Genomic DNA, 27946 nt, shown 5'->3' on the forward strand with positions numbered 1-27946 from the left:
AAATTTTGTATAGGATTACATAGAAAACGACACAAAGTTGCTTCTATAAGCACCAACGAAAACTTAAAATTTCTTTACATTTTAGGGATTTATTATTTGTGTCATTTTTATTCACAATCAGTCATGAAATATATATCAATCCATGCATCAAATTGTCAGATAAATGTGAGTTCCAAATAAGACCACCAAATGCTTACTAAAAATTCCTCACTGCTACTGCTTATACATGTAGATGATATTGCCTAATTGTTCAGTCATTAATATGCATACTTGAACACATGTTGAATGCAACAATATATCAAAATTCAAAAAGATGATGTCCTTGAATACTTTACACGGGGAAACAGGAGGAAGGAAAGTTTCCCTCTTGAAATTTAAACAAAACACGGACTCCAAAATTTTCTGACAAGCAAATAGCTATTTTGACTGGGTATACACTGATATAAGGACAGAAAAATTGTGGAAAAGAAAAATCTTAATTTCCTATATCTGTAGAGAAGCTAGGCCATTTAAATGTATAAGGGGAAGGGGTGACACATACAACTCTTATTTTGTTCTGGGTAACATAAGCAATTTTATGTATTTTAGAAACACTTCACAAATATTTTGCCTAAGCATCTTTGGCGCTTTATCTTTAAATTATACGTCAAAAATCACAAGGCAGTTTATCTATGCGAAGTATTTGAATTTTTTCACGTGTGTATATTTAATTTAAATCAGTTTAATGGCTTAATAGAACCCCAACCCATTCCTCCGAGTGGACTCCCCTACATATAGGAATTTTCTCCGACATTGCAGTAGTGTACATCCCCAGTTAACCTCCTGAAGTACAATGCTTTCTGAAATTCAGTTTGAACCTTTTTAGTGACTTTTCAACAGTTTTAGCCTTAACACCCCCCCCCCCCCCGTGAATAGCATATATTTAAATTAGGCAATATTATCGACATCTGTAAGCAGTCAGTTGGCGGTGAGCAGTTGTAGCGGGTGTAACGTCGAAAACGTAGAATATTGATCGGGGGGGGGGGTCAAATTTCTACGTAGAAAAATGACTCCGGGGTCATTATTCTACGACAAGTAGATTTGTTTTTTCGACTGTAGGACATCCTTCCTTGCCAGTAATTCTACGACTCCACTCACGTTGAAAAATGACCCCCATAGAAATCTGATCCCCTACTTTTTCGATATATGATAGAATAAAACCTTTAGAATTGAGATGTGAAAAGCGTTAGTCCCGGGGTTGGGGAGGTTCAGCGAAGGCTTAGAGATAACTGCGTTTTTCTCTTACTTTGAGATGTTTGTTGGTGAGGGAGCAATATACATACATACATACATATATATATATTTATATATATATATATATATATATATATATATATATATATATATATATATATATATATATATATATATATATATATATATATATTGAAAATAAGATTGGCTTGTCTCCAAACCATGCACTGCAGTATATGGTTCTCCCTTTTTTTATGCCCCCGGATCGAAAGATCCCGGGGGTATATTGTTTTTGTCCTGTCTGTCTGTTTGTCTGTTTATCTGTCTGTCTGCCTGTTGTCAACTTTAACCTTGACCATAACTTTTGATTGGTTGGACCTATGACTTTCATATTTCACATGTGTATTCCTTGTGACAAGACCTTTCTTTGGGTACCATCATATTTGACCTTTTGACCTTGACCTTGGAGTTTGACCTACTTTTGCAAAATTTTATGAGACTTTAACCTTGGCCATAACTTCTGAACAGTTGGTGCTTGGGGTTTCAAACTTCACATGTGTATTGTTTGTGACAAGGCCTTCCTTTGGATACCAACAACTTTGACGTTTTGACCTTGACCTTGGACTTTGACCTACTTTTGAAAAACTTTAACCTTGGCCATAAATTTTGAACAGTTGGAGCTTAGGGTTTCAAACTTCACATGTGTATTCCTTGTGACAAGACCTTCCTCTGGATATCAACCACTTTGACCCTTTGACCTTGACCTAGGAGTTTGACCTACTTTTGAAAAACTTTAACCTTGTCCATAACTTTCGAATGGTTGGAGCTAGGGCTTTCATACTTCACATATGTAATCCTTGTGACAAGACCTTCCTTTGGATACCAACCACTTTGACTTGACCTTGATGTTTGACTTTTATTTAAAAAACTTAACCTTCGCCATAACTTTTGAACAGTTGTATCTAGGTCTTTCAAATTTCACAGGTGTATTCCTCGAGACAAGATCTTTCTTTGGGTATCAACATTTTTTATCTTTTGGCCTGGATTTTGACTTGCATTTGAGAAACTTTAACCTTTGCCATAAGCTGCCATACGGGGGCATCAGTGTTTCACAAACACATCTTGTTTTTTTTTCTTTTTTGCTCCTGTCATATAAATAAAGTCTGCGGACATTGAATTTTTGGCTTTTTAATGAATTAAGAATTTCTAACATGTTCGCTCCTCCCTTCCCCCTCACCCCTGTCGTTTTCATAACTTAAATTCTTCCTTCTGACTTAGAATTGAATACTTCTTTCAAATGTTTTACGATTTACAAACTTTATCTCTATAATCTTACAAAGCTTGAAGAGGTCGCCTATGCGCGACAGAGGCAAACTTGTATCATTTTTAAGCCCACAATTGGCATGGCTCTCTTTTTGGATTGAATAGTTCTACTGCTTACCCCGGTAATTGAATTATTTTGATTTTATTTTAATTTTCCCATAAGCCTGTAATAAGGTGAACATTTACTCAAATTACACTGATGGCCCAATTGATCCACTCAAAAACGTTCAGTAGAAATCTATGTTTGTTAAGTAGAACCATGCAACAAGTAAAGGTAACATGTAGGTTTTATTAACAGTAATAGTACGCATTTGAATAAAACACCAAACGAACATTTATATGCAATGAGAAAAACGAAATACCGGGTAATGCGTAGAACAACGAGGGAGTCATGATGCAAGTGCATTTTGGCCAATATTCAACGCAACGACACGATGTCTGAACAGTACAAATATAGAATTTTTAAAGTAAACTGAATTCAAACAAGGGAAAGGGATAATAAATGTCAAACCCTATTTACACATTTGGTCAAATAAAAAATATTTTACAGACCTCCTCTCTGCATGTGGATAATTTAGGGCATCAGTCGCAAATCTACTTTTCATACCGGTACAACAAATAAATTAATATCCAACTGGGATTTCAAGCTGACATATTATATTCCTTGCATGTTAGAAAGCATATGAATATTGTTCTTCAAGCATATAAAATTAAATGCGTACACAAAATAACACATTTCTGTTGCGTGAAGTTATCGCCCTTATAATTATAAATTACACTCATTTTTTTGCAAAAATAAACAATTCTGCTAAATCCAATTTAAATTAAAAAGATCAAGAATAAACATTTTTTTTAATTTCTTTTAAAATATGGATAAGAATTTTCTCTTTGTTGTAGAATAAGTATTTTTTCCATTATTTCTTATCGCAAATAAACTATGAAACTTCTATGTATTATGCATATATAGTATACATAGATATCAAATAGTTTTGCATATATAGTATTTTTCACTAGTTCAGTCAGATGGACAATAGATAGAGAGGGTGAGAAAGGGGAAAGAAAGAGGGAGAGTGTAGGGAAATAGTGGAGAGAGAGGGGAAGAGTGTGTGGATTGCGGTGGTAGGGAGCGGGAGAGAAAGAGTGTGGAGAGAGAGGTAGAGAAGAGGGGGGAGTGGAGGGAGAGTCGGGGAGAGAAAGAGTTAAGGAGAGAGGAGGGAGAGGTGGAGGGAGGGTTGGGGAGTGGAGATATAGAAAAGAGAGGAGAGTGGGGGGAAGAGATTGTGGAGAAGAGAGAGTGGGACAGAGAGTGTGTATGGGGTGGGGAGAGTGTGGAGGAGAGAATGGGGGTGTTTGGAGAGTATAGTGTTTGGGGGAGTGGGGAGAGTGTATGGGGAGAGAGAGTGGGGGTGTGGGGAAGAGTATAGAGTGTGGAGGGGGGAGTGAGGAGAGTGTGTGGGGAGAGGGTGGAGTGAGTGTGGGGAGAGATAGAGTATGGAGAGATTGGGGAAAGAGTGGGGCAAGGGTGAATGGGATGAGATAGTGGGTATTTACTCATTACTAACACACACCTAGTTTTTATCTGCTAAATATACAGTGGAGAGAGGACTTTTCACTATATGACAATTAATTAGACCCCAAGGCCATAATTTCTACAAAAAAGTGGGTCATTTTTTTACGAAGAATATTGACCAGGGAGTCAAATTTCTACGTAGAAAAATGATCCCTGGTCAGTATTCTGTGGGGTCACTTTTCATCATTACAGCGGCAGGTACCTAGCAGTAAGCAGTGGCAGTTGGTGTTTGTAAACCTTGTTGTGTATGTTATAATTTTGTGGTCTCTCATAACTACAACAATCGTTGAGCTCTGCACAATAAGGTTATGGTGGTCTATTAGTAATTATAAAAGTATGTTTTGTTCACAATGTGATTTTTGTATAAATCACACAAACACACACAGAGAAAAAGAGAGAGGGAGAAATATGTAAAGATTCTAGCATTGAACAATGATTTTACACATATATATCAAAGATTAAAACTTGTTCAATACAATTTTTGCGTGTTTTGCTCAAAGGGGATAGATTGTGACATTTAGAGGAAATTTATGAGACAACAACTCTTGTATTTTGATTTATTTGTGATGTTTTACATCAAATGATATTGCACATGAAGTTGAATTTTACTACTACTAAATCTTGAGTGTGTATGTACATTATTCATCCCAGTAATTTAAAATGCTTATAGATACATATTCAGATGACTTTTAACAACAGAATTCCACAGGCAAAACAATTCAATAACCACTGCTACATGTATATGGTATCTTGAGAAAAGCTCTATAAAAAGATATCAAAATGCTGAAAATAAGTATTTTACTGAATGAAAATTGGAAGAACCATATGGTTTAAGATAGACCAACAAAATGGACAGCATAAACTCATTTAAATGTCATTGTTGTCTTGGTGGAAGAATCATGTCTACTTGGACACATTACGAAAATCATTCAAAGACTGTCTGTCACACAGTAGGAGAGCATACATACTGCAAATCCCAGGAAACCATGCATTTACAAGGAAAAAATCAAGCAACATAATGCTCACCTATTTCTCTAAAAACAGAGATGAAACCCTCTAAGGCCTGATCACAGCATCCTTTAAATACCTGTATATTCATGTATGATTTATGCTTTGCAGGCAATACAAAAACAAATATTGGATTTGATGAGCCAACTATGACACAAAAACATGAAAATGTTCCATCTAGTAATAAATTTTTTTAAGTAAAACCAAAAGTTCTTTATCATAAAAAAAGAGCAAAACAACTTCATTCACCCAGCAAAAATATATTCAATTTCCAACAATGATTCACACAAGTTGCAGCAAACATCTGCGGAGTACAAAACACAACTTTTTAGCTAAAGCTAATGTTTTCCCTTGCACAAGATCACAACATCCTTTGTAACTAAATTTTCACTAAACATGGGTTTTAAATGTTTCCAGTATAATTTATTTGTGTATGTTTTAATGGAATGGGTGTGAAAACGTATCACAGATATGAAGTATTAATTAAAGCCTTAATTAATATAACTTGTACCTGCAACTCTTTACAATCACATTTGTGTCTTTATCATCTAAAAGAAATCAAAGTATAGATTATATATACACTCAAACTCAAGTATCCCACATCCAGACAAATTATATTTAAGAATTCAAGGGCAATATTATTAAAAATGAGCCATGAAGGTAAAAAGTTTTTATTGTAATGCAGTATCATTAGCAACTTCAAACAAAATTTCTCCACAATAAAAAATGCACTATTTTTTTGGAAATTGGATGTCATTTAAAAATAAAGGAGCAATATCCTAAAGAGCTATATGTAAATCATCATCCAATAATGTTTTAATTAAGATGACATACTAATTTTCAAATTATCAAGAATATCAAACTACATGTATTAATGGCTTCCGTTAACATCTGCATAAATTTCAATTGACATTATAAATGCCCACATATATCTTTGTTTATTGCACATTACGTAAATCTTGAGTGGGCACACGGAGAAGGCAACATAACTGTAAAATTGCATGCATGCAAGGGAAAATACAGACCAGTCACCCTAAAATAATTATTAAATATTTTTAATTGACCTGGTAAATTTTTACTGGCTGATGAAAAATAAATTGATGCAATATGTTTATCTGACCCACTGCAAGAATGCTCTACCTTAAATTCTGTACATATGAATATTACTTTTTCTTTTCTGGAAAGTGACTAGATTGTCTTGTTATGAGCCTACGGTTTCTCATTTTTGACACAGCCTCAGATACATCTACTTGTTTCTCAAAATAGGTGACCAATGGTTGTTCTGTAAGCAAAGAAGCAACCATCTGCTCAAAACTAATTGACCAATCTGAGTCTGGCTTAGAGTATGAGTTTCTGCTGTATGGTGAAGATCCTTCTTCAGGTTTTGTGGTTTCTGTTTGAGTGGAACATGTCTCATCCTTTTGAGGTTCCTTGCTTAAGTCAGATGAGCCCTTGGATTGGTCCAATTTAAGCTTTTCTACTTCATCTGTTAAACTATCCAGTCCTGTGGAACTGGTTTCTCCTGCACTGCTCTCTGACACAGATTTCTGGAGGTAGAATCTTTTACCAACTTCTCCCATTTCTAATAACAAAGTCCCTACAGATGCAATGGAATGATAAAGTTGTTGTTCTTGATCATTATCAGAAAAAAGATCATAGAGTGTTCTCCACATGTCAATAAACTGAGCCTGAAATAAATGAACAATTAATTATACATGTATCATTAATTACTGTATCATGTATCATTAATTACTGTATATTAACATTTTATATTTCTTTATATAAACAGTTATCACTTTTTTTTTTACCTCACATTATTAAATCATGACAGTGAACAAGAAGTTTAAGAATAAAGACACAAGGTCATATCATACCAAAGCACAGTATAAATGTCACAAGGCCTTTGAACCTCTATTCAAATAACATGTTTATACTGTTATCTTTCATTCTGTCATCAGACAAGTGTGATCAGCAATAAACTTATGTCAATGATGCCCTTGAGTACAGTACATGTAAAACAAATGGAAGTTTTACTGATGACCTTGTCCACTGTCTAAATTACCTGGATATATAAACTGGCATAGGGTTATAAAACTTTGACCTGGTTCACAGACTGACTTTGTGTTGTGGACTTAACCTTGCATACAAACTGATATTAGGTTGACAACCTTGACCTAATGCCTGGAGCACAGACTTACATTAGGTAGTTGACCTGGTACACAGACTGACGTTAGCTGAAAACCTTGACCCAGGGCACATTTAATATTTACATTAGGTAGTTAGCCTTGACCTGATACACAGACTGACATTGGCTGACAACCTTGACCCAGAGCACAGACTTTCATTAGGAAGGTAGCCTAGGCCTGGTATTATTAGTTACACAGTTTAGTAGTGACTGGGTACAGGATGATACATGTACCTGGTTAGTAAATTTTATTTATACATTCAGGTGTCTACAGTTTGTAAAATTGTATCTTCATGCTTTATCCCTCCCATACTGTAACAGTGCCTATTATGACATCAAAATGTGCTATGTAATATTGCTTTGTACCTGTTTCATGCAGTAATAACGTACAGACAGTTTTGAAGAATTTTAGTAAAGAGAGAAAACTGTTCCATAATGTATACTCCTTACTGACTTTAGTTAACGTTTAAATTGTCAACAGACACTTGGCAAGCCTTGTGTCTTTTGACAACTAAAAAGATTAAAGAACTCGAGTTGTTCAAAAGTGTTACAAAAGAACGATAACTCCATATTGACCATGTATTGATTTTCATGTGAGCATGTATAAGTATTAAACTCCCTTCATGTGACAGACCTCAATCAATCATAAGCCAAGATTTCAAAGAAAAATCATCAGAAGTGGAGTAAACAGACAGACACTGGCACTGACAACCTTGACCCTGTACACAAACATGCATTAGGTAGTTATCCTTGTCATGACTTAAAGCACAGACATACATTAGGTAGTTATCCATGACTTAAAGCACAGACATGTCTTGACTTAAAGCACAGACATACATTAGGTAGTTATCCTTGACCTAGAGCACAGACATGCACTAGGTAGTTATCCTTGACCTAGAGCACAGACATACATTAGGTAGTTATCCTTGACCTAGAGCACAGACATGCACTAGGTAGTTATCCTTCACCTAGAGCACAGACAAACATTGGGTAGTTATCCTTGACCTGGAGCATAGACAAACATTAGGTATCCTTGACCTAGAGCATAGACAGACATTAGGTAGTTATCCTTGACCTAAAACACAGACATACATTAGGTAGCACAGGCGCCTGAAGTGTGGATTGATAGCACCCCCCCCTTCAGTTTAATAAAAAAAAATGTAAGAGCTTATAATTTCTCAATAATATAAAATTTCCCCATCAATCACATCCATATGTTGTTCTATGCAAGCAGATTGTACCTTTTCTTAATTTTTAATTAAAAAAAAAAATGTAAGAGCTTATAATTTCGCAAAAATATAAAATTTCCCTATCAATCACATCCATATGTCATTCTATGCAAGCAGATTGTACCTTTTCTTACGTTTAGAGAATGGCCTTATACGGTATAATAAAAATACACAAGGTAAGAAACAAAATTTGTAAACAAACGGGGGTTCCCTGCTTTGAGCCATATTTCCAAGGTAATAACAGTGTTACCTATCATAGTTTTGCAAGCAGTTTTGCAAGCAATCTGTCAAGGCTTTATCTGATTGGTCAAAGATTTAAACTGTATCACTATTAACCAATTAGATAAAGCGAGACGGATGTGCGAACTCCAAAACTCCTTCAAAGCTGTCAATGGAGAAAATTTTATGTGTCTGATTAATAAATCGTCTGATTACGACATATAAAACACTAATGATGGGGTTTAGGTTAAAGAGATTGGTGGAAGAACATCTCCTTGACAGAGTGCTTGCAAAACTATGATAGGTATCACCGTTATTACCTTAGAAATATGTCTCGAAGCAGGGACACCCCCCCCCCCCGCCCCCCGTTTGTTTACAAATTTTGTTTCTTACCTTGTGTATTTTTATTATACCATATAAGGCCATTCTCTAAATGTAAGAAAAGGTACAATCTGCTTGCATATGGATGTGATTGATGGGGAAATTTTATATTTTTGAGAAATAATAAGCTCTTACATTTTTTTTTTAATTAAAAATGGGGGGGGGGGGTGCTATCAATCCACACTTCAGGTGCCTTTGTTAGGTAGTTATCCTTGACCTAGAGCACAGACATGCATTAGGTAGTTATCCTTGACCTAAAGCACAAACATTAGGTAGTTATCCTTGACCTAGAGCACAGACATGCATTAAGTAGTTATCCTTGACCTAGAGCACAGACAAACATTAGGTATCCTTGACCTAGAGTGGTAGTTATCCTTGACCTAGAGCGGTAGTTATCCTTGACCTAGAGCATAGACAAACATTAGGTCGTTAGCCTTGACCTAGATCATAGACTAACAGACTGACCTGAGACATTCTGGGGACATCCTTGAATTCTGCTTTGCTGTCACTTCTGTTTAGTTCTTTTTTCTTTGCATACATCTTCTTTAAATTTTCTTGAAGCTCTGCTTCTGAAAAAAGAACAGTAAATAAAAAACAGTCACGAAAAGTGTGTCAGAAGAAAATAAAGACCATTATAAGGTTTCCTAATCTGTTTCTGAATTCTGTTCTTAAAAAAACCATATAGATTTATGACATCATAATGATTATTGGTTGGTTACTTTTCCCTCTCTTGGTTTAAACTGATATATTTATATTCACTGAATATTATCTCCATTATTTCTCACTAAACAGTTTTTCAATCCACATAACTTAGGTGACCTAGGTAGATTTCTTGTGGAGTATACATGTGCTGTTCAATCAAAAATCATTCTATATCAATAATCTAACATTTAACATACTTAAACCTACTTTATATAATTATTTATACAGACATAAATATAAACAATAAAATATCTCTTGTTTGTTTGTTACATGCAGTACGTAATACACATAATATTTAGGGGATTTCCCCCCAATAATAAAAGTACACATACACATCAAGGTTTCAAAACCTCTCTATGTTTAATATAACGTATGAAAGTTAAGTATGTGTAATAATTTTATGACATGCAAATGTTCAAAATAATGATTCTTTATTAGTATTTTTTTTTATATGTACCAATGAGTGTGCGATGAAAAATAATTTCATACTGTGGAAAATGGAACTTGCTTATCATAATATACTGTTTTGGCTGTAATTTAATAATCAAAGCTTTGTAACTCAAAATCAGGCCTAAAAAAGATTTATTTTCATCGCAAGATTTTATCAGTAATTATTTTTCATTGCTGTTTTTCCACTTTTTAAACCAACCTTTCTTGACTGTGCCTCCCTCTATAGACTTCTGTATAATATCTAATCCCTCATCACCTGAGGGTCCACTCCCTATAATCTGTGATCCACCATTCCCTGCTCCCTGTGTGTCAGTCTTACTGCTGTCTGTTTCCAAGCTTGCAGCCTCTGACTGGGTTTTTTCTTCTGCACTGGTATCTGCTTCTAATTTTTCCTTTTTTTCCTCATCTATTTCTTCCACAATAGGATCTCCGGGTAGAATTATTTCTGTAGAAAAATATTAAGCCATTATTCTCACTGAAAACTAATGAAACATTCAAAGTAAACCAAAAAATATGCAAATACATATAATGAGACATGTAATATGAGTTTTTTACACCAATCTTTGATATTAGGAAAAAAAGACCTTAGCCATATTGCACAATACAGAATTGGCATATTACTGTATCTATTTTTATGCTTTTATTTTTATGTAAATGATAAAAATAAATATACATGTATAATATATTTTATACAATTCAATGATTTACAGCTACTTCATTGGCTGCATGAATTAAATTCCACATTCTTGAAATTTGAAATAATAAAAAACATTATGTTCATGTACCTGAATCTAACCCTAAATGTCGATCAATATAACATTTTTTTTCTACATTAGACCCAAAAAAAGATCAAAAACTTCCAAACTGATTCCATTGGTTATATTAAGCCATAAAAAATTAATAGTTTCTCAGGCCAAAAATTTCAAAATTCAATGCGGCAGGTAGATTCTTTCTTTTTCTTTTTTGAAGCAGATGTTATACCTTTTTTCAAGTCCGTCGTTCAACAAAATGATGATATCAACTGATTCTTACTTTTTTTTGTTCTCTCATTAATTATAATATGCATTCAACTTTAAATAATGTTATTCCAAACAAAGTTGATTCATAAAATACTGTAGTAAAAAGAAATGTATTGTTTATCTGATAAAAACGTCTACCTATTAGCATTAATGAAAAGGGGAATAACTCAATTTTCTTTTTCAACTTCGAAAAATAGAAAATTGAGTTATTTCCCTTTTCAATATGTCAATAAAATTGATCAATGCGGTAGTGTTTGACCTGATGCGGCGGTGCCTGAGAAACTATTGATTAATTTTTTTGGCCTTAATATTTGTCATCCAATGAAATTCTATGAGTCTTGCTGTGTTCAGACCCCCCACCCTGAATATACACACTGGGTCCTAGGATATTTTTAGTCGGGTTTCCTGTCCACAAGCACCTGTGCTCCTGTGATAATGTATATCTCTTTTTAGCACTAACCATCTTGTAGTGCATCAACTGAGCTGGCATCACTGTCAAAGAAATCTGTAGCCTCCACAGCATTCTCTGGGCTCTCTGTAATACAACATCTTGTTTCAATACTGTAAAATAAAAATTCCTATTCCTTAATCAACTTAAGATATACCTATTAGATGTAAATCTAGGGACAGCAAATATTGTATTGATTTCTTATCTAACTTGTGTACAGCATATGGCCATAAGGTAGTCATCATTTACTTTTTCACCAAATGTTTCAATGAACTAGAAATATGTCCATAGGACATGAATGCCCCGCCGAGGGTACATTAGTAATGCAACATTTTAACACAAATTGAGAAAAGTGAGGTCAAGGTCAAAGGAAAGGTCAAGGTGAAAAAATATTGATGCAGTTGAATAGCTTACATTAGTATGTATCAGCATAGGAAGTTTGATACAAATTTAAGAAAAGTGAGGTCAAGGTCAAATGAAAGGTCAAGGTAAAAAAAAAAATGTTTATGCAGTTGAAAAGTTACATCGGTATGTATTAGCATATGAAGTTTGATAAAAATATTATGAATGGTTTTAAAACTAAGCTAAACACTAATTAAAGAAAAGTGAGGTCAGGGTCAAAGGAAATGTCAAAGTCAAAAAATATTGATGCAGTTGAATAGCTTACATTAGTATGTATCAGCATATGAAGTTTGACACAAATTTAAGAAAAGTGAGGTCAAGGTCAAATAAAAGGTCAAGGTAAAAAAAAAATTGTTTATGCAGTTGAAAGGTTACATTGGTATGTATTAGCATATGAAGTTTGATAAAAATATTATGAATGGTTTTAAAACTAAGCTAAACACTAATTAAATAAAAGTGAGGTCAAGGTCAAAGGAAAGGTCAAAGTCAAAAAATGTTGATGCAGTTGAATAGCTCTCATCAGTATGTATCAGCATATGAAGTTTGTTAAAAATATCTTGAATGGTTTCATTAAAACTGAGCTAAACACTAATTTAAGAAAAGTGGGGTCAAGGTCAAAAAATGTTGATGCAGTTGAATTACATCAATATGTATCAACATATGAAGTTTGATTACACTATCTTGAATGGTATCTTTAAAACTGAGCTAAACACTAATTTAAGAAAAGTGAGGTCAAGGTGTCAAACGAAAGGTCAAGGTCAAACAAGAGGCCCATGGGCCTTGAATCGCTCTTCTGATAAACTGTACAACCTATCACTTCTATTTGAAGCCTCGAAGTATCCTGTATATTTAGATAAACCCTTGAAATTCCAATTCACACTCTGAGAACTCAAGATGATTCTAAGCCAATTAGTACCTGAGAGTTGGTCATGGTGACCTACTTATCACTTGTCATTCTCTGAGGACCCATCAACTAAGTTTGATGATTCTAAGCCAATTAATACCTAAAATATTTTTTTAAATTATAACCATAAAATTTTATAAGTAGGTCAAAGTGACCTACTTTTCAATTGTTTTACTCCAAGGACCCAAGATGCATCAACTGACAAAGTTTGATGATTCTAAGCCAATTAGTACCTGTAATATTTAATTAAAGCCATAAATTTTCAAAAGTAGGTCACCGTGACCTACTTTTCAGTTCCTGTACTCCGAGGACCAAAGATACATAGACTGACAAAGTTTGATGATTCTAGCCAATAAGTACCCAAAATATTTAATTACAGCCATAAATTTTCAAAAGTAGGTCACGGTGACCTACTTTTCAGTCAACCTACTCCGAGGACCAAAGATGCATCAACTGACAAATTTTGATGATTCTAAGCCAAATAATTCCTAAAAATATTAAATACAGCCATAAAATTTCAAAAGTAGGTCACCGTGACTTACTTTTCAGTTGTTGTACTCCGAAGACCCAAGACGCATCAACTGACAAAGTTTAATGATTCTAAGCCAATTAGTACCCGAAATATTTGATTAAAGCCATAAATTTTCAAAAGTAGGTCACTGTGACCTACTTTTCAGTTGTTGTACTCTGAGGACCCATGATGCATAAACTGACAAAGTTTATTGATTCTAAGCCAATTAGTACCCGAAATATTTTATTAAAGCCATAAATTTTCTGAAAGTAGGTCACAGTGACCTACTTTTTAGTCGACCTACTCCGAAGACCCATGACGCATCAACTAAGTTTGATGATTCTAAGCCAATTAGTACCCGAAATATTTAATTAAAGCCATAAATTTTCAAAAGTAGGTCACGGTGACCTACTTTTTAGTCGACCTACTCTGAAGACCCAAGATGCATCAACTGACAAAGTTTGATGATTCTAAGCCAATTAGTACCCAAAATATTTAATTAACGCCATAAATTTTCAAAAGTAGGTCACTGTGACCTACTTTTTAGTCGACCTACTCCGAAGACCCAAGATGCATCAACTGACAAAGTTTGATGATTCTAAGCCAATTAGTACCTGAAATATTTAATTATAGTCATATAAATTGAAAAGTAGGTCACGGTGACCTACTTTTCAGTTGACCTTTTTTGAGGACCCAAGATGCATCAACTTACAAAGCTTTATGATCATAGGACTTAAAATGTCCAAATTATGCCTCTAAAACGCTTTGAAATCGAATGCCTGCAAAGTTCAAAAAGTAGGTCACTGTGACCTACTTTTTAATAAATATGTTTTATGGCTCCAAGATGCATCATCTTACAAGATTTAATGATTCTAAGCCTCCCCATATTCGAATTAATGACCTTAATTGTTTTAAAAAAGATTAGCCATAAAATTCAAAAAGTAGGTCAAGGTGACCTACTTTTTAGTTGACGTACTTTGAGGATCCAAGATGCATCAACTGACAAAGTTTGATGATCATATGCCTTAAATTGTTCAAAATATGCCTCTAAATCATTTTGAAAAAGAATGGCCGCAAAATTTAAAAAGTAGGTCACCCTGACCTACTTTTGAGTCAACATGATATGAGGTCCTTAGATGCACCAACTGACAAGATTTGATGATCCTAGTCCTTATAGTAAGCAAAATATCAACATTTTAATAAAATGTAATTTTTGGTCAACTTTGAAGTGACCTTGAGACCACGCCCTTTGCCCCAGGGTAAATCCCCGTGCAAATTTTAATCTACAACATATCCTCATCCTTTTGTGTAAGTTTGGTGATAATCTGCCCACTGGTTCTTGAGAAGAAGATTTTTTAGCAACCGGTACTTTTGTTTCTATTTTCCTAATTATCTCCCCTTGTTAAAGGGTCACAACCCCAGTTTTAGTATAAAAGGGAGCCCTTGGGCCAAGGATACCCTGTGACAAATTTGACAATAATTGGCCAAGGGGTTCTTGAGTTATGGCCCATATTCTAAAAACTTTACGCACACCGCACAAATGGCCATAGCATTAGCTCTTTGAGCCTTTGGCTCAGAAGAGCTAAAAATGTTGATGCAGTTGAATAGCTCTCATCAGTATGTATCAGCATATGAAGTTTGATACTAATTTAAGAAAAGTGAGGTCAAGGTCAAAGGAAAGGTCAAGGTAAAAAATATTGATGCAGTTGAATAGCTCTCATCAGTATGTATCAGCATATGAAGTTTGTTAAAAATATCTTGAATGGTTTCATTAAAACTGAGCTAAACACTAATTTAAGAAAAGTGGGGTCAAGGTCAAAAGAAAGGTCAAGGTCAAAAAATGTTGATGCAGTTGAATAACTTACATCAGTATGTGTCAACATATGAAGTTTGATTACACTATCTTGAATGGTATCTTTAAAACTGAGCTAAACACTAATTTAAGAAAAGTGAGGTCAAGGTCAAAAGAAAGGTCAAGGTCAAAAAATGTTGATGCAGTTGAATAGCTCTCATCAGTATGTATCAGCATATGAAGTTTGATAACACTATCTTGAATGGTATCTTTAAAACTGAGCTAAACATTAATTTAAGAAAGTGAGGTCAAGGTCAAAGGAAAGGTCAAGGTCAAAAAATGTTGATGCAGTTACATAGCTCTCATCAATATCTATCAGCATATGAAGTTTGATAAAAATATCTTGGATAGTTTCTTTGAAACTGAGCTTTGAACAGAGCTAAACGCAAAGTGTGAGGGAAGGACAGATGGAAGGACGGAAGACGGACATGACAAACACTATATGCCCCGGCAATATTCATGGCGGGGCATAAAAATGATTTTTATAAAAACTCATTTTCTGGTAAATTTGGCCTAATTTTCTTAATTTTTATGCCCTCATAATCAACAATTCAGAGGCACTTAGTTTTTTCTATAAAGCCATCTGTTCACAAGTTTGTCTAATCAAACTTTAACATTGCCCATAACTTTTGAATGATTGGAGCTAAGGCTTTCATATTTCTCATGTGTATTCCTTGTGACAATTAAAACCTTTTTTGAGTACTAACATATTTTACCTTTTGACCTTGACCTACTTCTAAAAAAATTAACATTAATCATAACTTTTGAGAGGTTGGTACTAATGTTTTCATATTTCAAATTTTTATTTCTTGTTGGGTACCAACATTTTTGACCTTGACCTTTGACTTTGATCTATTTTGGAATAACTTTAACCTTGGCCATAACTTTTGAATGGTTGGTGCTATGACTTTCATATTTTACGTGTATTCCTTTTGACAATTAATACCTTCCCTTGGATACCAACATTTGTGACCTCTTGACCTTGAAGTCTGACCTACTTTTGAAAAACTTTAACCTTGGACATAACTTTTGATTGGTCGGTGCTATGGCTGTGATATTTCAAATGTGTATTCCTTGTGACAAGATCTTTCTTTGGGTCCAACATTTTTGACCTTTTGACCTTGGAGTGTGACTTGCATTTGAAAATTTTTAACCTTGATCATAGCTGTCATACAGGGGCATCAATTTTTCATTTACTTATGCAATTTTGTTAATATTTTCTTAAGAATGCTGAGCAAAATTGTGATAAATTGATCACTGAGAAAAAATTATGAAATTATCAAATAAAAATTTCTAACCTAAAAATACTGTTAATTCTTAACAAATTTTGCTGTAAAATTTTAATTTTGCATTTGATGTATAATAACATCTAAAGATAAAACTATTTTGAAATTAAAGCACAAATATATAAATTCATTTAAAATCCACAAATTACCCAGTAAGTTGACTTTATCTCTAAAACATACTATTACATGCTACAATATCACTTCACTATTGAAATCTTTCACAAAAAACTTTCCCTTTTCTGACGTTGTGCATAACAATTACTGCTCTTCGAATTTCAAAAATGTTCTAGAATAAAATTGGTTAAGAGATTTTTGCCTCATGAAGTTTATTACACATGCATTAATTGGTTACCTGTTTTTGAACTAGCTGGAGACACTGGGGGTGAAGTAGGCATGCTCTCCAATTCATCGGGAGGTAACTGGTGCAAAAGATAGAGCAGCTTCAGCTTCTGAGTTATGTCCCCTTTACATATAACACCAAGAACATACACAAATTCCCTGAAGTTTATCATGTTGTCTTTATTATCATCCAGAAACTAAAATGCAAAAAATAAATAAATAAATAAATTAAAAAAAAAATTTTTTTAAAGGAATAAATGCCATAAGGTATAAACATATGATAACTTGTACTGATTCACTGCCAAACTTCATTTTAAATTTAGACATGAAGAGGTTAATACAAAAAAAAATTAAATTAACAAAAAAATATCTAATCAGTAAACCCCACCAGTCTATCTACCAAATGATAATGGTATGATAGGGAAGTAATTTGACACTATTTTAAATAATGAACTTTAAAACACATTTGGTTTGGTGACAGTTTGTATCTAAAATGTCAAAGGAACTAAGTCATTTTTGGTTTAATTCACAATGTTCAGTAAAGAGGTACCAAACAGTCATGAATTAAAACACTTGTCATAATATCTAAAGAGCTAGGTTCACTTTATGCATAAAATGGCCCTGTCCTTATATCAATTAATTGACTATCACCCTCTGTCCCATTTCATATATCAAAATAAAGTAGAGACATAGTGCTTTCATTTCCTATAACAAAATTTCTTTTTGAGAATCCGGGTATTGGAAAACAATCTTTGAGAAAACGCAATGTTATTGAAATTTGCAGAAAACATGCGTATTTGACTACCTTCAGCAAAGAATTAAAATATGAGCACAGCCCACGATCCAAAAATTAAAACATGTTTTGTGATCTTTAGAAATAGATCTTTCATTATGTAATTGCATATTTTGGATCAGAGGTTGTGCTCTATATGAAATATTGAAAAAATACCTCAACTTTTGGCCATTTTTAAGGGAATTTACAGGATATGAGAAAAATGACGCAATTTATGACGTCATAATGCATTGACTTGAGAGAAAATTACGTCATGTTCAATAGATACATGGTCAACAAGGATCCAAGTTATAAATACTGCATTTTCAACCAAAATTGAGCAGTTTAGATTTTTCAGAGATTCTCAGGGCTAAAAAAGGCCGTAAGTGGCTCTTGCTCTTTCTTAGGATTTTCAAAAACATCAGCTAGATCAATTCGTTAAGGGCAAGTTTTCCATTCTGAAATTTTTTCATCTGCAAGTTGTTGAGAGTAATAAAAAACAGGGCCCTTAATCTATACCTTGTGTTTTATACAAACATTCAGAGTAGGGGTGCAACGATACACTAACCTCACGATACGATACGTATCACGGTATTCAGTTCACGATACGATACGTATCACGATACATGACAAGGTTAAAAGTCTTTCAAGTTTGTCATCATATTTTTTAAAACTTGACAGGGTTATACAAAATATTCATATTTTTTAATAATAATTAAAATAACATTTTGTTAACTTGAATTGGATTGTTAGGTAGATCTTTGAGTTGTGACAACATTCTAAACCAATGATGAACATTTACAGGGAACTACGGGGACCTCTCCTAATAATCTTCCTTTTAAATTGGAATGAAAAAGGAAGACATTCATTCTTTTATTCCTTTTATTTACGTAGAAAACCAGTTGTCATATTTCTTGTGTTAATACGTTTTAGTCAACAAGACAGCGAATTTTCATCGAAATACACACCTGATGGAATATCGTGTATTACCAAAGAATACCTTTAAAGATCTAAAGGGTTTATCATTTGTCTTAATAGAGGGCGGAGCCCTCTCACGGGCCCGAAGGGCCCGTGAGAGCGAAGCTCTCCCTATAGGTAACACGTATGTATGTAAAATATATTGAATTCTATTGTAAACTATATTTTTATTACAATACCTATGGAACTGAGAACCTTGTCGCCAATATGGTGTCCATAGTCTTTTCCATCTTGAATCTCGCGACGAATTCCCGCATAGACGAGATGCTGGAGAATCGTAATTTTAATTCCAATCCTGCTTTAATGAAGTTTTATCAATTCTAATAATCAAAAACACCCTTATAGTACACATCTTTGTTACTTTCGTTTTCAACTAACTTGCATTCGATCGTCATATACCTGACATGTGACGTCATTCATTACTGAATCAGCGGAAACTGTTGAATTTTTAACAAACTGTAATAATTGATATTTCATATGCGTACTCTATTTTTAAAGAAAGATTTATTCAACTTTTAATAAACCTTACTAGAGTCTATGTTTTTGGTGAAACAAAAAAACTCAGTTCAAGGAATTCCAGTGACGTCACTGTCTAGCCTGCGTACTACGCACTATGGAGGGGCGGATCTTTCTGTGGCCCCTTTTACCAGACTTTATGGAAAAGAAACAACTGTAATTTATTTGTTGATAAATTTATTAATTACGAATGTTTTTAGGATTATTTTCAATACACAAACTAGAAATATAAGATTTTTTTGTGACATAGTATGATTTTCCTCTTGAATAATACATTTAAAAAAATGTTTTAGTGGTAAAATATTGCTTGAAAAGCTTTATTGAATTCTGGTATGAACTCAAGAAGGGGGGAAGGGGTATGCATTTTAATTCTTTTAAATTTTATTTTTATTATTTATTTATGTATTCATTCATTCATTCATTCTTGTCTTTGATTATCTGCTTGTTCCTATATATGTTTGCAAGTGGAGGCCTGTGTCTCATTTTTGTTGTTGTGATTTTTTTTCTCAAAAGTTTTACCATTTTTTTTAAGTGTCAAATTTCAGTTTCTTGAAATTCACCATCAAAAGAAAAATCTTCGGACATGTCTGAAGCTCAAACTACCACATCAAACACATGTTCCATTTATACATGTGGATACCCTTCAACGGATAAAGTAAAATGATTTCTAATTTTTATTTTAAAAAGTACTTTTAAAAATATAGAACAGAAAATTTATTCAGCCATTTGGAACCCATGGTGGATTATGATAGTGTATAAAGTCCAAAATCATATGAGGAAATCTAAGTTAAACAATACATGAGGAACTGCAACACACATGACATGTATAAAATAAAGTTTAATGTTCTCTTTATTAAAAAAAACCCCGCAAATACAGAAGTTGGATCTTAATTTGACATTACCCATGGTAATCCATGTAAAGACTTAGAGGTCAATGTTGTTGATTAGAACTGACTAAAATATTTTTTTAAGCTTCCATATATGATCCTTTTTATTAATCATGTGGTGGATAGGGATGTCACAAAACATCAATTACTGATGCGGGGGGGGGGGGGTCGATACAACGATACATATTCTATTCGATACTTCCCTGAAATGTACCCTATTATTCACAAGTTTGGGTTTTAAAATTCTAATAGTTTTGGCATAAACAATTTAATATCTGGAAAAAACTTTTATTGAGTTAAATTTGTTTTTCCAGATATTAAAAAGAAAAGATTTTTACCTTGCTCATATATGTTAGTTTTGAAAGCACTAAAGCCTATTCGAATCAGATAAGTTTTTTAAAAAATTCAGAAACGTTAAATTTACTCTACATTTTTTTCATTAAAATTAAGAAAATAATTCTCAGAAATTTTGCGATGCTGATACTTTTAGCCCTCACGATACACAGCCCTAGTGTTGGTCAGATGATCAGTTTCCAAGTTTCCTGATAATCCAGGAATTAGATCATCTTTCTGTAGTTTGGGTCCAAAGTTCGACTTCCGATGTAGTCCCTGACAATTGTCCTTATTTGTATTTGATGTCATGACCATTCATTGGAAGTAAAAGATGAGATTTAAATGACTTGATGTTTCTGGATTGAGGTTTTTAAATTAAGTCGTGAAAGATAAAGAAATGATGCTCATGCATGCAAGTTCACGTATTAATTGTTGCACAGATACATAGATAAAAGAGTTAACGTTTAAGAGTTCTTGGGCCTTGCACGGCCTTGGTCGGTTGAATCCTTGACTGGTCCAGCGCACGCTCTTTCCCCGTTATGCTATTTGATTTTGAGTGCACTGGCAAGGCGATTCATGATGAAATATCTTAGTAAAAGTTTTCCAGATTTATAAAACCAAATACCCTTAAATTTCTTTATTTGAAATGAAAAATATTTGAGGTAAGAGAACTTACAGCTGAGCTCTTTGTTATGATTTTCTGACACAACTTGATTTTAAAACTGATTTATCATTGAACAATAAAATGTAGAAATGTTCCCTTGATGGCTCCGCCCTCACCAACGGTCACACCGTCTAACATATTATCTATAACTTATAATCACAATAAGTCCTTCTCCATGTTAATTCTGAGGTCTGTAAGATGCTGGAGATGAGTTAAACTGCCATAAATGCGTTATCGGCGACCTCACGTTTTGGGCGGAAGCCATTTTGAAATAGTAAAGAAGGAAATAAAACGGACAAAACGGATAATTCTGGACCGATTGAACCGAACCGCGATATCAGTTTAGCGTATCGTGAATTGAACCGTGGAAAAATATACCGTGATATACCGTCACACGGTTTATCGTTGCACCCTTAATTCAGAGTAATTGAACTGATCCAATTCTAAATCTGGTTGATATTTTAATCATACACAAGTCATCAATCTGATGATCTATAGCTATTAGTATTGTTTTTTATAAGAGACAGCTAACCAAAGACTGTGAGACTCATCTCGAAAATATGGGACACATGCACTATCCAGGAAGATACTGGTTGGTTAGTTGGTTGTTTGCTTTATGTTCTTCTTTTATGGCCATTGAGCAGTGAGGGATCTATTTTGTGCCAGTATCTACTGCTTCATGGGACCTTAGAGTTTATACAGTCTCCTTGGAAGGACAACCGATACTGGAAAAGAATGGGAACACACCAAATTTATGGGAATCCCTGGCAATAAGTTACCTTAAATGTCCTGAGAGCTAGATGCCCTGCTCTTTGTCCAGAGGCCCAGGGAGAAAGAGATAGGTACATGGTTTTGAACTGCTCAAAATCCACTTTGTACATCTCATAGTATGGTCGGGAGGGATCAAATTTGTCTCCCATGTCAGCTGGCTGTTGACTAGTCCTCCAGTAACAAGAGGTCAAATACTCCTCCTACAAACAAAGAAGGCCTATGAGCCTTAAATTGACAGTCAGGCAAGTCCTAAAGGGGGAGGGGGCAATTACAAAAGTGGATTTTTTTTCTTTCTTTTTGAATATTTCTACATGTTACAACCACCTTAACTAATTAATCTCTCATACAGAAAGAACTTTGGCTTTATATCTAATCATTTAGAAAAGGTTGACTTAGTGCAGTTTTTTAATATGACCAAAACCCTTCGTGTCTTAATTTTAAACCCTGGGTAACTAATTTCAGTAGCGTTAATTAGTATTTAGCTCATATATATTTAATAAATCAGATTCAAAGAATTAATTTGCATGTTTCATGTGATTCATTTTTAGGTGTAGGGACGTATCACTCAATTGAGTCACTATGGCCCTGCTATTCTTTCCTCAAACCCCCCATATATTCCCATGTAAAATGTTGATCACTTATTGTGGCCCCACCCTATACCAGAAGTCATGATTTGAATAAACATCAATCTACACTACCTGAGGATGCTTCCATATTAATATGACAAACCATGGCTTTGTTGTTCTAGAAAAGATTTATTTTTTTCTTATATATTCCCATGTAAAAAATTGATAGCCCATTGTGGCCCCACCCTACCTTTAGCAATCATGATTTAAACAAACTTGAATCTACACTACCTGAAGATGCTTCCATATAAATATGACAAACCATGACTTTGTTGTTTTTGTTGAGATTAAAAAAAAAATCTTATACATTCCATGATTCTTGATATTAAGAAATCATGTGAAAAATATGTTTCAAACAATAATTGCTGAAAATGTAACAATCAACATAATGATGAAGTGAAATTTGAAGCTTATTTAAAGGCCTGCTTGGGCACAATTTTCAAGATTCATGTTAAGTCAAATTGAACTGAGCTAGATAATGGATTAATCATTAATACAAAATATAATCCAAATCAGAACACATGCATTCATATCTTCTTATTTGCCATTAGACCCCTGACTTATAACTTCATATATTTAATGGCTTGACTGCAGTGCGATGTCTTTTGGGGAAATTACAAATCTGGATTGTTTTTCTTATCTCTTAAGCCTTTCGGTGATAAACAACTTATAATATTTTATTACATTCTCTGTCTACGAAAGAAAGCTTCAATTTGATTATTGCTTCTCAATGAGAGCAGCAAGCTCCCCCCCCCCCCCCCAAAAAAAAAACAAACAAAAAAACAAATGAAGTTAAGACAGGGGTCAAACAGCAATGTACTGATTCAGCTAGGCCACCATGACATTGTGAGGATGCCCATAGGTCAAATTAAAAACATACATAATTATATATTACCAACCTTAAACAACATGTAACTATTTGTATTAATATAAGATAGCCAAAATTGTTTGTCATTGCTTTGATAATTATAATGAGTACATCACATTTTCTCTAAACTGGGCAAAATCATTGTCTAATTAATGCCTCACTGAATCACTCACTTAACATACGAGGGGTTATCAAAAAGTTCGTGGACTAGCGTCATAAAATTAAAACCGCTTTAGGTACATCAATGAATTTTTACACATTTAGTTAGCATCATCTTTTCTATCTATGGAATAAACCATAAATCATAATTTTTACTTTTTAATAAAATGTTAGTGTTTTTGTAAGCAGAAGTATGTCCAGGCAGCGCAACCTCTAATATGACGTTTTTTTCTACCTGAGTGTAACTGAGAAAAACTCTTTAGATATGAGTATTTGTCATCAAAAAATTTCGTTAATTCAGGCATGTGGTACGACACATTTGTTCAGTAAAATTTGCAATTTTTACCCCATTCTGTAATTTCTATGAAATTTTATCGTAAATTTTATATGGAGTGTCCAAACAATTATGGGCTTGAAAATAACGTCAAAAGGGGGGAGGGGTTTCTTTTTCAAACACTCTATAGAGTTTCGGTCCTGGAAAAACTGGTATTGACCTAAAGAATGTTTAAACTGGCTACAGAAAAATAAAATGCATCCAGAGTACTTGTTTTTTAATGCCCAAAAGATTCAGAGAGATGAAATATGCACAGTTAGTGTCGATTTGTAGTCAGGGTGTCAAAAATCAGTCACGTCGAAAAGTGACGTTGATCATGTGTGGTAGAAATTGAACTCCAACAAGCTTAAGTATTCTGGCATAATCAAGTGAGGATCTTTCCCCATATAAAGATCCATTTACAATATTATATGCATTGAAAACAGCTGCTCATGACATTGTAAATTCATATAAATAAGACGGGTTTAAGTCCTTACTTAACTCCAGGTAATCTCATCAAGATAAGTGTATGAGGTAGAGAGAGGGGACATTAAGAAACAATGACGTTAAGCGGACGTCATGACACTAAACGGCGACAGCGCCGGGTGATCACATAAAGTCTTTTTAATTTTAGAATAATTTGGCAAATTATCAACTTATTAAGCTAAAATTTTCAACATTTCTTAAACTTTTGTTGTTTTATGTTCCGCATAAATTTTGTAAGCAAAGACTACATATTATTAATTTTATCGCGTCAGTCCACGAACTTTTTGATAACCCCTCGTATATTCATCATCCAATGATACTATTTCCAATCTAGGTGAAATATATACACTAATTTTGTATAATTATGTCAAAAACATGAATTCAAACAAGTATAAATTAGGTGAGAAACACACTTTTTTTTTAAATACAATTGTATTTCTGAAATTTATCTCATCAGAAAAGAATTAATAAATATTTTAATTTCAATCCCTTTATCACTTTCTATCTATCATGACAATGTATATATCAAATTATCAAAGTTGTTTGAATATAAGAACCTGGTCAAACAAGGTACAGGTCCAATTTTTGAAAATATCAAGATCACTACTTGATCACTGAAATAAAAACAACGCTCATGGGCCACAATGCTCACTTGAGTCATACTCATATGAAGACCATGTTGATTTAAAAAAATAAAATTTTTGAATGTCAATCCACTCTAATTTTACATTTTTCAATGATTGTCTCTAGGCCTACAAAGAAACCTGACAGCCTTTACTTAAAAACCTTTAATTCAACTGAACTAATACTACATCCCACTTTAAGCTGCAATTTTTTCAGTGGTTCAAAGGGTAAGCTATGAGATAACCTATGGCAGTAGGATGTAAGCCCAGTATACCATCATCAGATAAGTTCATTTAAACATCTGACTAAGTTGAATCACAAGGAAAGTAATTTAAGAAATACCCGAAATTAATTAATAATGAATATTTAAGTTTGTGTCTTACTGCACATACATCCAGTAATACGTTTGTCACATTATTAAATTAGCACCTAGAAAGCTCTTAATTATTTTGTTTATTAACAAGCGCATGTAAAAGTTAAGTGAATTCTATTGTGTCAATTTACATCTGAATCTTATCATTACATAGGAAGCCAATGGGCCACAAAGCTCACCTGAGAACCTTTGGTCATGCTAATGATCATCAGTCTTTTAGATTATTCCCTCTTTATCATGCTTTATTCCCATGAAAATCTGACAAATTTTTGCCTTATCCTATCCACAAAGGGCTATGAGTTCATCAAAATTGAATCTATACACTAATCTATGAATACTCCATCATTATTAATACAACTAGCATGACCATGCTGTTCTGGATAAGATATTTTGAAAGATTTTTCCTGCATATGTGCATAGAAAAATTTAATCCTAACTTGTTTTTTTTGCCTCAACCTACCCCAGAGTTCACATTTTGAAGAAAAAATTGAATCTGCATGTATCAAATTCAGGTGTTTGCAGGTTCATACAATTTAGTATGGCTCTGCTAATCTTGAAAAGATTTATCTTTTAAGGACATACGCAACATAGTTTGAACTTAATTGTCTTTTTCCCTGGAGTTGAAGAGTTCCAATACTTAAAGGAACTGTGTGCTACATTTTAATGTCTATATATGCTGCTGTACACCTCTTCCAAAACAAGTTTTCATAAACAAAACATGTAGAATATATGTATAGTAATTTCTGTACATTTTTCTTTGAATAACACATGTACAAGAATTTTCCTCAACTGATATCTTTTCAAAACCCCTGGTAATGCATGCTGATTTTTGTCTACGAACATCTGATGACATTATAATCTTAAATTAAGAATATCTTGAAAAATTATCAGTAGGTAAGAAACGTTGTGTATGTCCATAAAGAACTATATATTATTGAAACATATTTTTGCCCCATAAAATCCAAATTTTGAAAAATCTCTAGAAATGTACACAATTGTATATTTTGTATGAACAAATGGCCATAGCATTAGCTCTTTGAGCCTTTGGCTCAGAAGAGATTAAAATCTGAATGAACAAAAAATTATAGTTTGGAAAAAGATTATTATATATATATATTTTATATATATACATTATATATATTTTATATTATATATTATTATATATATATTTTTTGTCTTGGCATTTAGGACAATTTTTATGCTCATAATAAAATAAGTGACGATAACAAACAGTGATTGATCTCAATAAACCTACAAATGATACAAATCTGTAAACAGGGTATTAAAACATGGACTCCTGGAAATTCCAGAGGTGGGTTTAGGTACATGCCAAGCATCCCCTGTCCACAATTATAAACCTGATAATTTGAGCAAATGATACCTTTATAAGCTAGTACTAGTAAATACAACTATGAAATTTGGTATTGAGAACATTCCTTTGTTAGATGTTTGAACCATGTACTTATGCCATTTATAACAGTGTATATATCACATTTACCTTGAACAGAATAAACAGGTCCTCCAGTTCCTTGTCTTTGAACAACGTGTGGGTTTGAACACTTCTCAACACATTTTTCTTTGTGCTGTCCTCAATATGCTGAAAAATAATGAGGAGTGCAGGATATCAACCCTTACATTACACATAAAATACTGAGGAATACAGTACGTCTTAACCCTTACGTCACACATAAAACACTGAGGAGTACAGTATGTCAACCCTTACATCACATAAAATACTGAGGAGTACAGTATGTCAACCCTTACATCACACATAAAATACTGAGGAGTACAATATGTCAACCCTTACATCACACATAAAATACTGAGGAGTACAGTATGTCAACCCTTACATCAAACATAAATTACTGAGGAATACAGCATGTCAACCCTTACATCACACATAAAATACTGAGGAGTACAGTATGTCAACCCTTACATCACACATAAAATACTGAGGAGTGCAATATGTCAACCCTTACATCACACATAAAATACTGAGGAGTACAATATGTCAACCCTTACATCACACATAAAATACTGAGGAGTACAGTATGTCAACCCTTACATCACACATAAAATACTGAGGAATACAGTATGTTAACCCTTACATCACACGTAAATTACTGAGGAATACAGCATGTCAACCCTTACATCACACATAAACACTGAGGAGTAAAGTATGTCTTAACCCTTACATCACACATAAAGTACTGAGGAGTACAATATGTCAACCCTTACATCACACATAAAATACTGAGGAGTACAGTATGTCAACCCTCACATCACACATAAAATACTGAGGAGTACAGTATGTCAACCCTTACATCACACATAAAATACTGAGGAGTACAATATGTCAACCCTTACATCACACATAAAATACTGAGGAGTACAATATGTCAACCCTTACATCACACATAAAATACTGAGGAGTACAGTATGTCAACCCTTACATCACACATAAAATACTGAGGAATACAGTATGTTAACCCTTACGTCACACATAAAATACGAG

General features: G+C 33.6%; 2 protein-coding genes across 3 annotated transcripts in view; both read right to left on the reverse strand.

Moving 5' to 3' along the window:
• Positions 1-4669: 4669 nt before the first annotated feature.
• The window catches only part of LOC133175864 (TBC1 domain family member 9-like), a 66982-nt gene continuing 43705 nt past the window's right edge, over positions 4670-27946 (reverse strand). For both annotated transcript variants that reach the window (XM_061311005.1, XM_061311004.1), the window contains 7 exons: positions 26930-27028; positions 21991-22182; positions 17075-17258; positions 11780-11854; positions 10500-10745; positions 9614-9717; positions 4670-6822 (listed from right to left, as the gene is read on the reverse strand). In XM_061311005.1, coding sequence (XP_061166989.1) covers positions 6298-6822; positions 9614-9717; positions 10500-10745; positions 11780-11854; positions 17075-17258; positions 21991-22182; positions 26930-27028 — 1425 coding nt within the window. In that variant the 3' untranslated portion in view covers positions 4670-6297. The remainder of the gene's footprint in view (positions 6823-9613; positions 9718-10499; positions 10746-11779; positions 11855-17074; positions 17259-21990; positions 22183-26929; positions 27029-27946) is intronic.
• LOC133175867 (uncharacterized) overlaps positions 13346-27946 on the reverse strand; it is a 169173-nt gene continuing 154572 nt past the window's right edge. The window contains exon 2 of the mRNA XM_061311008.1: positions 13346-13359. The gene's annotated coding sequence lies outside the window, so the exon portion shown is untranslated. The remainder of the gene's footprint in view (positions 13360-27946) is intronic.

Source organism: Saccostrea echinata, unplaced genomic scaffold, assembly GCF_033153115.1.
Source record: "Saccostrea echinata isolate AGI-Se365-2 ecotype Australia unplaced genomic scaffold, CSIRO_AGI_Sech_v1 ptg000064l, whole genome shotgun sequence".
NCBI lineage: Eukaryota > Metazoa > Mollusca > Bivalvia > Ostreida > Ostreidae > Saccostrea > Saccostrea echinata.